Below are 12,709 nucleotides of genomic sequence, written 5' to 3'. Positions count from 1 at the left end.
GTTGAAATTAGTGACGCGGACTGAAACTTTACACAGGCCGTTTCCGTCTGTATTTTAGTCACATGACCGCCAAGGCCATTAATCAGCAGGAACGTGACACGCGACCCAAAAAACGAGGCCTCGTCATCTGCAACCACGCATCCTGACTTCAACATCGCCTCTGGATCCAGACAACTTCGCCGTCGCGCGGCAATCCTACGGACACGCTGTTAGTCGAAATTTGGACCCCGATCTCATACGCTTTACGATCTCACGAAACTGTATACACTATTCCAACATGGCCGAACGAGTCAACGTTCTTCTTTCGTCCTTTCCAGGACTCTCGCTTCACTCAACCGTCTCCTTCTCCCTCCCATCCATCTCGACCATTTCAGACCTCACCGAGAAGGTTGTCTCTCTCCTTCCATCGTCTGTGCCGTTTCAGTCGCTCTCATTGACCACAACCAACAACAAACAAGTGGTCCCGTCGTCAGACCGTCTACAGTCCCTCCTCGTTGCCCGCGATGGCGAATCCGCAATCACGTCAAATCTCCTCCCCCTCCGCCTCACCGTCCCGTTATGCGGAGGAAAGGGTGGTTTTGGATCCCAGCTTCGTGCTGCCGGTGGGCGCATGTCCAGTAAGCGCAAGCGCACTCAAGGCGACGACAATGCATCCAGCCGCAACCTCGACGGTCGACGTATTCGCACCGTCAATGAAGCCAAAGCGTTAGCCGAGTATCTTGCTGTTAAGCCTGAGATGGACCAGAAGGAGAAGGAAGAGCGTCGGCGCAGATGGCAGTCTGTCGTGGAGGTTGCGGAGAAGCGTCAGGAGGAGCTGAAGAACGGGGGTGGGAAGCATAAGATTGATGGTCAGTGGATGGATGATAAGGAGGAGATGAACGAGAAGGCGCGCGAGGCTGTGCTGTTGGCTATGAAGGAAGGTGCTTGGACTGATAACCTTCGCGATACGATCATGGGTGGATCGAGTACGAGTGCCAGTGAGGGCAGTGAGAATGCGGCATCGTCTAGCTCTGAAGCAGAAAGCGAGGAAGAGAACAAAGCTGAAAGCTCGTCTGGGTCCAATCAGACCTCCGCGGCTCCCAGGAAGTTCATCGGTTTCGACGACGATGACGAATTCATGAGTGATTCTGAGGAGGAAGAGGAAGAATCCGAGGGTAAAGGCAAAGGCAAAGGCAAGGCATAATCTGCCAGGCAATACAGAGCATTTAGTTTCTCTAATTAGCGGCGTTGTTTCTAGGTTTGCATACTATGAGGATTTGAGGTTCTCATGTACATAGTTATAATTTTTGAACAACATTTCTTTACGGCTTGCTTCAATCGCGTATATTTAAAATTAGTTACTCTCATCAGAACGAGTATAATCCCTAGAACTATTCCGTAGAATGGCCTTTGCTCGCCACTGCGGCGGGATCGGTGTTATCAAACTGCCGCGGCGATAAAAAAAAGTATTGCTCTTCTATCCCCACAACACTTACCAAACCAAGTGCCATTATGGCGCCGTGTCTAAGAGGAATAGCCTCGAGGGCAATAAAGCCGCGTCATATTATTTCAACCCCTTTATACCGAACCCGACTTATCCCCAGAGTGTTACCATCGCGGTCACTTCTCTCATCGCCGAAGATACAATCACCCGGTCACAGCACAATCAACCAGCAACGCAGCTTCTCTTCGACCACCCAACCATGCGCAAATTTAGATACGGCGACGGACACTCTTCCTATCTGCTGTCCCGGATGCGGTGCCTATGCGCAAACAATCGAACCCGACGAACTGGGCTACTATAGCGAGGGTAGACGGCGGAAGTTTGCTGCCAAGGAGCAGCAAGCACCCAAGGAGGGAGACGAAGATGCGGAGATTACCGAGGAATTGAAGACTGAGGGGGAAGCTGCCGCAGAAAGAATTGAGAAGGTGCTTCGGGATGCAGAAGAAAAAGGATACAACAAACCTGCGCCTAGACGTATGTGGGGATCTGTGCTGCGCCGTGTTGTCTGTCCCTTTTGCTAACTATGGATTCTTTTAGATGGAGCCATGATTGAGGAAGCAGCTAGTACAGCCAGTCGATACCTCGAAGCGTCTGCCTCTCGCGCGCCGGTTTGTGACAGATGCCACGACTTAGTGCACCATAATAAAGCGGTATCCGCACCCTCGCCTACGATCGACTCCGTCCGCGAATTCCTAGACGAATCGCCGTACAAGCATAATCGTGTCTATCATATTCTCGACGCGGCGGATTTTCCCATGTCCGTCATTCCCAATATTTACGAAGCCCTTTCGCTCCAGGAACAGCGCGCGCGGAACCGAAGAGCCACGGACAACAAGTACCGAGGAAACAGAAAGTTGCCTACGATATCGTTCATTATAACACGCTCCGATCTCTTGGGCGCGACGAAAGAACAGGTGGATACGAAGATGGAATACATGCGCTCTGTGCTACGTCAGGCATTGGGGAAAGAAGCGGAAGATGTGCGGCTAGGGAATGTGCATATGATTAGTGCTCATCGGGGCTGGTGGACTAGGAAGGTCAAGGATGAGATTCAGGACCACGGCCAGGGGATTTGGGTGGTTGGCAAAGCCAATGTCGGGAAGAGTAGTTTCATTGAAGCTTGTTTCCCCAAGGACTCAAGGAATCTCGAGAAGATTACAGAGCTGGTTGAACGCCGTCGTCAGGAAGGGTTGGGCGTTGCGGATCAGAGCCAAGCTCAAGCTCCCGTTCTTGGTCCTGACAGTCTTTTGCCACCTGCTCCTCGGGAGGATCTCTATCCTGTCCTCCCGGTGGTGTCATCGCTCCCTGGGACTACCGTTTCGCCCATCCGTATTCCGTTTGGTCGCGGCAAGGGTGAGATGATTGATCTGCCCGGACTCGACCGTGGCCAGCTAGAAGACTACGTACGCGACGAGCACAAGCGCGACCTGATCATGTCCAAGCGACCGAAGCCGGAACGCCTTTCGATCAAAGGAGGTCAATCTCTCCTTCTCGGCGGCGGACTCATCAGAATCACACCGGTAAATCCAGACGACGTGTTAATGGCCGCCTGCTTCGTCCCTCTGGATACCCACATCACGAAGACCGACAAGGCAATCGAAATGCAAGCCGAAACACGGCCATACCCCGGCAAAGTCATCGCCAAGGAAGGACTCAGCCAAGTGATCAAATCCGCCGGAACCTTCGACCTAAAACACGACGTGACAAAATCCCACCTGCCAACCTCAATTGCCAAAGCCGTGAAAGACAACAAAGCTTCACCGCCTCCCTTACCGTACAAAGTGATGTCGACCGATCTTTTGATCGAGGGCTGCGGATGGGTCGAGCTCACGGTGCAGGTTCGGGCCAAGTCGATGTCGGCGGACGCGGGGTCACCAAGGTCCTTGCCCCAGGTCGACGTGTTCAGCCCGAACGGTCAACACATTGGATCGCGGATGCCGATTGAGTGTTGGGAATTCATCGCTCAAAAGAAGGCGTCTGACAAGCGCAAGCGAGGGCCTCGGGGTCGGCAGAATATCGGTCTGCAGAGGCGGGCTCGGTAGTATAGTTGGCATAGAATATAGGTTGGATGTTATGTTGTCATGTTGATATACGTGTCTTTTTTCTGTTAAATAGCTGTAGCATAGCGATTGGTGTTTTATGTGGGATATATGGTTGTGTACAATACTCTACTCTTTCTCCTTGCATGCGTTTATACTCAACTGATCAACGATCAACGGTATTTTCTAGGCATTTCGCTAATTATCACTATTGACACTTGAGCACATTTTTCTGTGGGGACCTTCTATATTAACTCGTCCCTCAACATTTCCTTTCTTATTTCATACAATCCGGTCTCCCTCTCTCAATTTTGATGTTAAATTATTAGTGGCCGAGATGCTGTCCTCCCGCGGCACTTCAAGAGCAGAAATGCTCGATATCCCATGGCGCTATGCAGCTCCCCACACATACGACAAGGAAACGAACCCCAATGGAACTATATCTTTTGGAATGGCAGAGCATGTATGTTTCCAAAACTCCCTTGAAATAAAAAAAAAAAAAAAAATACTAACGCAAGCAGAGCCCAATGCGGACCGAAATCGCCAACTATATAAACCAAAAGGTCCGCTTCGCACACCACACCCACACACACACATATACATACATCTAAAGAGACAACCTAACAATCCCAGGTAACCTTCACCACAGACTCAGTAGGCTACCGCCCCTCACCCCTCTCCTCAACCCGCCTCCCAGCAGCTCTCTCAACCCACCTCAATGAAATCCTCCACCCGCATCCCTCCAACACCCCTATCACCCCAGAAACCATCTTCGTCGCCAGCTCTCCCACGGCCCTAGGTCACATGCTGGGATTTTCGATTGCTGAGCCCGGAGATGGGATTCTGGTCAGTCGGCCAGTTTATGGCCGGTTTGAACTGGACTATGGTGTTGAGGCGGGTGTGGAGATGGTGTATGCGGATAATGATGTTGAGGAGGGTTTCACCCCAGGGGTGGTTGAGAAGTTTGAGAGTTCGCTGAAGGAGGCTGGGGAGAGGGGGGTTAGGATTAGGGGCGTTTTGATTGTGAATCCGCATAATCCTGTTGGTATGTTTATCCTTGATCTCGGTTCTCAATGGATATATATGTATATGGACTGACAAGGCTCAGGACGGTGCTACCCGGCCGAGACTTTGAGTGAAATAGTCAAGTTCTGCAGTCGATACCAACTGCATCTTATCAGTGACGAGGTCTATGCTTCTTGTATATTTAACTCGGGGCATCCAGATGCTGTTCCGTTCACCTCAGTTCTGTCATTGGATCTACCGGCGCTGATAGACCCTAACCTTGTACATTTGCTGTACGGGTTTAGCAAGGTATTTCACTCCTTTCCATCTATATATCTGCCATGTTAGCTAAATATGATAGGACCTCGCCTCCGGCGGTCTCCGTCTTGGTTTCCTAATTTCCCAGAACAAGGAGCTTCGTCGTGCTTGTCAGGCTATTTTGTATGCCCTCCTTCTATATAGTCTGATCCGAGAATTCCATACTAAGATACAGACGCCTACACAACACCTCCACCGCCGCCGTAACAATCGGCGCAACAATCCTTGAAGATAGAGAGTTTGTGTCGAATTTCTTTGCCAAAGCCAGCCAACATCTCGCCTCGACATACAAGATCACCACCTCGACTTTGGAAAAGGAGGGTATCAATTATGTTAAGGGAGGGTAAGCCACCCCTTCTTCCCTAGTATATGAACAACAGCCCACAACGCAAAACAGAAATGCAGGTTTCTTCATCTATATAGACCTCTCCCCGTACCTTGCCCTTCTCCCAGACACCATTACCAACGGTATCAACGGCACTTCAAAAGCAGGTACAGGAACGAACCGCGAAGTCACCCTAGCGCAGAAGTTCCTCGATGCAGGCGTATTCTTGCATCCCGGGGAAGAACATGGGAAGGCACCGGGATGGTTCCGCTTGGTGTTCTCGCATGAAGAAGAGGTTTTGGAGGAGGGGTTGAGGAGGTGAGTTATCTTGATTGGTTCTGTAGTGGAACGAGAGCTAATTGGTATAGGTTCGTTGGTGTTTTGGGGTCTTTGCGTCAGGTGTAACCTCGGTTATAGTTATTGTATATATAGATATTAGTCATGCGTCACTATTTCGAGTACTACATGTTTGCTAAGAACTTCCCCTCACCATTCCTCATGACACTCTCACAACTCTCACCAAACTAAATCTTACCCCTTCAATACTCACTCTGACCGGCCCATTCAACTTTTGTCCCTCACTTGTTCCAACGGTAACCGCACTGCTGCCTACCGGTGTTCTATAGCTTACTCTCCGAACCTCTAGTCGATCGAGCCAACTCTTCAATTTGCGTGGGGTGCTCCAATCAGTGGAACGAATCACAGAGACCCGCGCCGTGACCTGAATGTCAGGACGTGCAATGGAATGGATTTTGTCTATTACCATCTATCTCTATGCCGTGCCTTTTCCCGTAAAATCTCACGCATGGAAAGAAAATGAAAAAAAAAAAAAAAAAAGCATAAACATCACTCACAAGCCAAACGCAGATATACCTTTTTTTCGCCAAAGCCAACAGCTCCCAGCGGTGGCACTCAGTCAACGTACTTGGGAAGCGTCTTCAAGATGCCGTCCCGGGCGATGTCCTCCATAGCCGTGGTGATTTCCTGGAGGAATCTCTTGTCGCCGCGCAAGTCGTCACCGAAGAGGCTCTTTATGCTGAGCAACTCGGCCGGGTTGGTGCCTCCCGCACGAGCCTTGGCCTGAAGCTCCTCGCGCATCGGGTCGTCGACGGCGAATGTGTTGCCGTTGTCATCGACGCCGTTGACGTAACGGAACCAAGCGGCCGCGACGAAGCACAGGCGGCGGAACGGGCCAGTAACCCAAATCGATTCGGCAATCGACGGCATGATAAACTGTGGGATCTTGCCAGAAGCGTTGAGGCAGATGCGGGGCAGCTGGTCCATAATTGTGGGGTTGGAGAAGCGCTCGATGAGCGTGTTACAGTATTCATCGATGTTGACGCCCGGGATCTCGGGCAGGAGCGGCTTCACCTCTTCCTGCATCATCTGCCACACAAACTTGTGGAACACTGGGTTCTCCATGACCTCGTGGACGTATTTGAAGCCTGCCAGTTGACCTGGGTAGCCAATGGCCGAGTGGCTGCCGTTGAGCAGGCGCAGCTTGTGCTTCTCGAACTCCTCGACAGCGTGGACATCCTTGACAACCTGGACGCCGACCTTTTCGAACGGTGGGCGGCCGTCGGAGAACTGGTCCTCGATAACCCATTGCATGAAGGGCTCCGTGACGACTGGCCATGAGTCCTCGATGCCAAATGTGTCTACGAGTGCCGTCTTGTCGGCGGCGGATGTCTGAGGTGTGATACGGTCGACCATGGCGTTGGGGAAGGCGCCTTGCTCGGCAATCCAGTTGGCGATCTCGGGGTTGTTGCGCAGGCGGGCAAACGACTCGAGCATGTGGCGTGTGATGGAGCCGTTCTTCTGCATGTTGTCGCACGACATGACGGTGAAGGGCTTGAGTCCCTGCTGGTAGCGCCGTGCCAGAGCGGCGTAGAGGAAGCCGAAAGTGGTGCGTGGGGCCTTGTCGTTGGCCGGGTCGAGGTCGAACTGAATGTCAGGGTGCTCACTTTGCAGCTCGTGCGAGTTCTCGTTGTAGTAGTAACCGCTCTCGGTGATAGTGAGCGACACAATGTGGGTATCAGGGTGCGCCATCTTGGCGATGACGGCCTCGCGGTCATCAGGGGCAAAGAGGAAGGAATTGATGCTGCCAACGACGTTGGCAAAGCTTCCCTTGGCCGAACGCTCGATGACGGTGTACAGGTGGTCCTGCGATCCCAAGGCGTCGCGCATGGCGACATCGAAGGGCTGCAAGCCAACACCGGCAATTGCATAGTCATTAACACCATGGTTCTGCATCAATTGGTCGACATAGACAGCCAGGTGAGCTCTGTGGAAGCCGCCGACACCGACGTGGACGATTCCCTCCTTGACAGCGCCACCGCGCTGGTAGGATGGGACCTTGACTTGGGCCTCACCTGCCGCCGAGATTTGCGACAGGTTCTTGCTGTTGAGCTTGAGGGGTGCCATTATCGTGATTAGAAAAAATGAATTGAAAGATGAAGGGTTTGCTGCGACTGAATCGGCGAGAGCAGCTTTTCAATGTCACCGCCGGTTTTGACTGCTTACATCAGGTGGCGGGGTTAAAAATACCGGAGCCCCGGGATAGCGCGATCCCCGGTTTCGTCCCCCACATAAAAATCTTGTCACTTATGAGGATACCCTTATGGAGTTGCCTTTTCTGTCAGTCGGTGAGTACTCTGTGAAATATAATATACTCGGTAGATAAGTACTAGTATGTAATATAATATAGGAGGACATGACCTATAAAAAACAAGAACTTATTCAACACAAAGGAAATACCAATTCATAGCAACAAACTGGGGGTTAATCTTTAAAAAGAGGGAAGAAAAAGAAGAGTACAGGCAAAGGAGGGAATAGAAGTAGGAATACTAGGTATACTAGATCGATAGATTCTCTTTCTTCATATGCAGAGAAGCAAACCAGGTCAAACCAGAAACAAAAAAAAACACAAAAAACATAACAGAAACTAAACAACTCTGGTATCCGGAATCTGACATTGCAACCCCCAACCAAAGCAACAACCAGCAAATTGAAAGGAAAATTCTAAAACCGCAGGATCACAGATCAATCAAACTCCCACCCTGTTGTTGCTGTTGCGGAGGCTGTCCGCCCCAAGGATTGTTAACAAACCCCGTCTGCTGCGGCACAAACTGCTGTTGCTGCTGTTGTTGGCCAAAGAATGGGTTGTTCCCTGTCTGCGTAGCCTGCAAGCGCGACAGTCCCTGACCCGCAGAGTTGACAAATGTTCCCGGCGCGGTGTGCTGCGCGGGAATACGGAGGTCGCCCACGTTTCCGAAGGTGTCCTGACCTTCGCCCGAAGAAAGAAGCGCGTTCAGACGAGCGTGGTGAGGGTTGTTCAGCTGTGGGGGAGTGGACTTGGGGGGTTGAGGGGCGGCCATTGGCGAGGGCTGGAAGTTGGCGATGGGGTTGGTGGTGCTGGCGGTGAATTGCGTGGTGGCGCGGTCTTCGGCGAGGGTGTTGAGGGATGGAGGGCCTTGCGTCAATGGTGAAGTGGGTCGGAACTGTGTACGACCCGCGAAGGGGTTGTTGGAGCCAGTTGGCATGGGTTTTAGGGCATCAGCAGGTTGCGAGCTGGCCCAGGGGTTATTGCTACCGGCTGAAGGGTAACTCTCCTGCTGTTGCTGTTGCTGTTGCTGCTGGAGCATCATTTGCTGCTGCTGCTGCGCCTGCTGCGAGTACACGTCCATTCCATAGGGGTTGTTCGTGTTGAATGCCGTATGCTGGGGCTGGAGCGTCGCTTGCGGCTGCAAAAAGTTGTTCTGTTGACCGTATGGGTTCTGGTCGAAAACGCTGGTCCCATACCCATTCATGCCGGTGGGCTGGCTCTGGAAACCGGTCGGTTGCGCATATTGGTTGTTCAAGTAGCCAGTCGTCAGCGGTTGTTGCGGGTTGATTGGGTTACCGAACCAGTCCACCGCGTTCTGCTGCTGGTAACCCTGGTTGTATCCGGTCGCCTGGGCGGGAGCGGCCTGCATGGGGGTATCATCGAAAAGCGACTGTGCGTTGCTCTCTTCCAACTCGCGCTTGCGAAGTTCCTCCTCTTCCTTGCTGAGTCGGATAGCTCGGGCCAGGTCCTCGTCATCCTCTGCCGCTTCCATGGCCTTTGCGCGTCGTCTCCGTTCCTCCTCGGCCTCTGCCTTGCTTGCCTCGATAGCCAGACGATACTCGGTATCATCCTCGTCATCGTGTTGTCGCCGACGCGGCCGTTCTGCCCGTCGCGGAGGCTCGTAGCCCATTTGTTGATAGTCGTCAAGTCCACTGACGCGCGATTTCCAGAGTTTACGGTCGGAGCGTTCACTGCGCAGTCTGTCTTCGTCCATGATGAGAGAAGTAAGTTCCTTTGCGGCGACGCGGACTGTATAGATTAGCAAATCAATAAAACCCAAAGTCGCAGAACAAGACTAACCATTCTGACCAACATCCCTCCCCTCCTCATCAACGTATTGAAACTCGCGCAGAGTCTTGATAATATACACATTCTTCCTCGCCCATGTAACAGACAGTTCGGAACCCTCGTGCAGACAGTAATCGAGAACCTTTAGCGATTTCAAGACGTGGCGCCAATTCTTGCCCTTGTCGTTCAACCGCTTATCCAGCATATCCATGATTTCGTAGAAATCTGTAGGACTGAAAGACCATCAGCTTTATTCCCACCAAATCGCGTAGAGAAGCATATGAAGACTTACCTGCCAAACGTCATGGCGGCGATTTCAGCCATGTCGGTGCCCGTTGGGCCCCAGGGGTCATTACTTGTGGCTGTAGAGGTCAGTATTTCTCATGAACGCCTTTCTCTCTGGAATGAACATACCATTTCGAACCTTCACCTGCACACCCGAATAACCCTTGGTAACGTTCTTGACGCTTCGCACGACTTTAGACATGGTGGTGGTGGTGGTGGTGGTGGTGGTGGTGGTGGTGGTGAGATGCTGTACCAGGCAGCGAGAATACGACGCAGGTGAAACCGATCCGTAACCCCCTCAGATTATGGGATTAAATTGCGCGAATTCAATAACGTGGGAGGGAGAATAGGACTAAAACTATGACCAGGACTATTGTCCGGAGCGGTTCAGACTCAAAGGTAGTGTGGTGAGTGAGGGTAGATGGTAGTAGAGGCAAAGAAGCGCCGATGAACGGTCGTTATCGCGCGGCGTTGGGCGAGTGGCTGGTGCCGCGTTCGGGGGGAAAGCTGGAAAGGGATTCGGAATCCGGAGTCAGGGATGTACAGAGTATTAAGAGAATTATTATTGCAGTATAATGTCTGTACACTCGTAGTGTAGAGGTAGAGGTAGTAGTAGTGAGGAAGAGGAAAAGGGGATGGATAAAGAAATGGAGGCTCAGCGGAGAATGACTATGACGACGCAGTGCAGAGCAGTATTGCCAGTAGTAGTGGTCTTTCCAGGAGAGTCCTGTCCCGTGAAACTAGCGGTCTTTGTTATAAATATCCCAACTGCCACAATTGATATACTTTGTAGCTAGCTACAAGGTAGAAAAGATGCACTACGGCCCAAAGCCATACCGTTGGAATCGTGGCGAGGCCGCGTAACCCTCGACTGCCAAAATAGGCCTTAAAGTCCGTGGAATAAAATTGTCTGTCAGAAAAGGAAAAGGGTCCTCCTACGTCACCGCTTTGACCTGCACCGCCACAGCTGTAGTAACTTGTATTCAGACTATGTATTCATATCCATCATTGCACATATCCAGACATAGAGAAGTAAATAAAACATAACCAACATGCGAAACCAAAAGGAACCAGAAATTGAAACTATGCCTCCCGCTCAAGACTCAAATACTTCGCTTCCGCCCCCTTGATGCACTGGATATTAGCTCCCAGCTTGTTCAACGTCTCCACGTACTCATCGTACGGGTCAGAGTCGAACACAATACCACCACCCGCTTGGAGATACGCGACACCGTCTTTCAGCATCATCGTCCGCAGCGCAATGCACGTGTCCATCGCGCCAGGTAGCTCTTTCGAACCGTCCGTGCTGGACATGTTAAATCCAAAGTATCCCACGGCTCCCGCGTAGACTCCACGCTTCTCGCCCTCCAGTTCCGCAATCAGCTGCATCGCGCGCACCTTGGGAGCTCCGGACACCGTTCCTGCCGGGAAGATGGAGCGGAAGGCGTCGAAGCGTGTCTTCTCTGGTCGTAGCACTCCCGACACCTGCGACACCAAATGCTGCACGTGCGAGAACTTCTCGACAACCATCAGACGGTCCACCTGCGTAGTCATTGGGTCGCACACCCGGTTGACATCGTTGCGCGCCAAGTCAACCAGCATGACGTGCTCAGCGCGGTCCTTCAGACTTCCGCGCAGCTCGTCCGCCAGCGCCTCATCTTCCTCGACGGTCTTACCGCGCTTCACCGTACCTGCAATCGGGTGCGAGATAATGCGACCCTTCTCCTCCTTGGCCAACAGTTCCGGACTGGCACCAACAAGCTGGAATGCCTCGCAATCAATGTAGAAAAGGTATGGCGAAGGGTTGACAGTACGAAGATGGCGGTAAAGGTTGAACGGATGAAGAGAAGTCGGGCGCGACAGCCGCTGCGACGGCACCGTCTGGAAAATGTCACCCTTGCCGATATGCTCCTTGAGTTTCGTCACATGGCTCTCGTAACCCTCGCGACCAATGTTAGACGTGTATTCTTGGTTCGGAACAATCGGACCTTGCAGAGGCAGAGGGTATTCGGGCTGAAGCAGGGTATCAATGGTACGCTGAATGACCTCTGCACCCTTGCGGTATTCGGCTTCCAGCTCGGCATTGGAGTTTGGGATCGAGATGAAGGTGATAACCTTCACAACCTGGAAGAAGTGGTCAAAGGCGACGATGGTGTTGTACATCATGAAAAACGACTCCGGAATGCCCAGCACATCCTTAAGCGGCCGCTCCGTCTTGGGCTCGAAGTACTTGACACAATCGTACCCCACGTAACCGATGGCTCCTCCGGTGAGAGGCGGCAAGACCAAACCAGGGACTGTCGCAACACGATATTGGGAGAGTTCGCTCTCCAGGGCAGGAAGAGGGTCGCATGCGGGACCATGGCCGGGGCCGGTCTTGAGGACTTTATGGGGGTCTAGACATCGCGATATCGGTCAGATTCTGCGCCCAAACCAAGAAACGATAGAGAGAAAAAGAACGCACCTGCACCGACAAAACTGTACCTCCCAATGGTTTCCGTGGTCGCAGCACTCTCGTAGAGGAACGACAATTTCGACCTATCGCGCAATTCATTGTTAGTCCTTTCTTTCTTTTCTACCCCACACCCCACCACGCGGATTGTCCTCGCAACTCACTTCTCCGAGATCTTCAAGTATGCCAATGTAGGGGTCAAAAGGTCTGCAGGAATCGAAGCCGTCAAGGGAAGCAGGTTCGGGGGGAATGTAGTGTTCCTCGTGCTCGTGATCACATCGGCCGCGGTCTCTAGGGTGGGCACAATCGCCTGACTCATTAGCATTGATTTCTTCAAGCCATTGAGAGGCAGAACAAAGAGAGACTCACAGGAGGCGCCATCTTGTCGGTCTGGTAGAGTAGTTTCTGT

General features: G+C 52.1%; 6 protein-coding genes across 6 annotated transcripts; 3 read left to right on the top strand and 3 right to left on the bottom strand.

The window, feature by feature from the left end:
* Positions 1–277: 277 nt before the first annotated feature.
* ACHE_10498A (telomere maintenance SDE2 family protein) lies at positions 278–1,183 on the top strand (the record flags this gene model as incomplete). Its single annotated transcript, XM_043279941.1, has 1 exon — positions 278–1,183. One exon carries the CDS (start codon positions 278–280, stop codon positions 1,181–1,183), a length of 906 nt encoding a protein of 301 aa, XP_043131618.1.
* A 308-nt stretch (positions 1,184–1,491) lies between these two features.
* ACHE_10497A (uncharacterized protein) lies at positions 1,492–3,525 on the top strand (the record flags this gene model as incomplete). Its single annotated transcript, XM_043279930.1, has 2 exons — positions 1,492–1,957; positions 2,021–3,525. The coding sequence occupies 2 exons, from the start codon at positions 1,492–1,494 to the stop codon at positions 3,523–3,525; spliced, it is 1,971 nt and encodes a 656-aa protein (XP_043131617.1).
* A 334-nt stretch (positions 3,526–3,859) lies between these two features.
* Positions 3,860–5,575, top strand: ACHE_10495A (uncharacterized protein; the record flags this gene model as incomplete). Its single annotated transcript, XM_043279919.1, has 8 exons — positions 3,860–3,985; positions 4,044–4,085; positions 4,156–4,567; positions 4,631–4,836; positions 4,889–4,968; positions 5,021–5,188; positions 5,243–5,488; positions 5,539–5,575. The coding sequence occupies 8 exons, from the start codon at positions 3,860–3,862 to the stop codon at positions 5,573–5,575; spliced, it is 1,317 nt and encodes a 438-aa protein (XP_043131616.1).
* A 507-nt stretch (positions 5,576–6,082) lies between these two features.
* On the bottom strand, positions 6,083–7,594 carry ACHE_10496S (mannitol dehydrogenase family protein; the record flags this gene model as incomplete). Its single annotated transcript, XM_043279908.1, has 1 exon — positions 6,083–7,594. One exon carries the CDS (start codon positions 7,592–7,594, stop codon positions 6,083–6,085), a length of 1,512 nt encoding a protein of 503 aa, XP_043131615.1.
* Positions 7,595–8,205: 611 nt separating this feature from the next.
* ACHE_10494S (epsin) lies at positions 8,206–10,050 on the bottom strand (the record flags this gene model as incomplete). The annotated part of the gene is made up of 4 exons (XM_043279897.1): positions 8,206–9,524; positions 9,576–9,796; positions 9,856–9,925; positions 9,978–10,050. 4 exons carry the CDS (start codon positions 10,048–10,050, stop codon positions 8,206–8,208), a joined length of 1,683 nt encoding a protein of 560 aa, XP_043131614.1.
* An 881-nt stretch (positions 10,051–10,931) lies between these two features.
* Positions 10,932–12,681, bottom strand: trpE (anthranilate synthase TRP2; the record flags this gene model as incomplete). The annotated part of the gene is made up of 4 exons (XM_043279886.1): positions 10,932–12,244; positions 12,313–12,386; positions 12,465–12,610; positions 12,670–12,681. 4 exons carry the CDS (start codon positions 12,679–12,681, stop codon positions 10,932–10,934), a joined length of 1,545 nt encoding a protein of 514 aa, XP_043131613.1.
* Positions 12,682–12,709: the final 28 nt, after the last annotated feature.

Source organism: Aspergillus chevalieri, chromosome 1 (genome assembly GCF_016861735.1).
Source record: "Aspergillus chevalieri M1 DNA, chromosome 1, nearly complete sequence".
Classification (NCBI taxonomy): Eukaryota; Fungi; Ascomycota; class Eurotiomycetes; order Eurotiales; family Aspergillaceae; genus Aspergillus; species Aspergillus chevalieri.
This window is presented reverse-complemented; position numbering and strand designations above follow the sequence as displayed.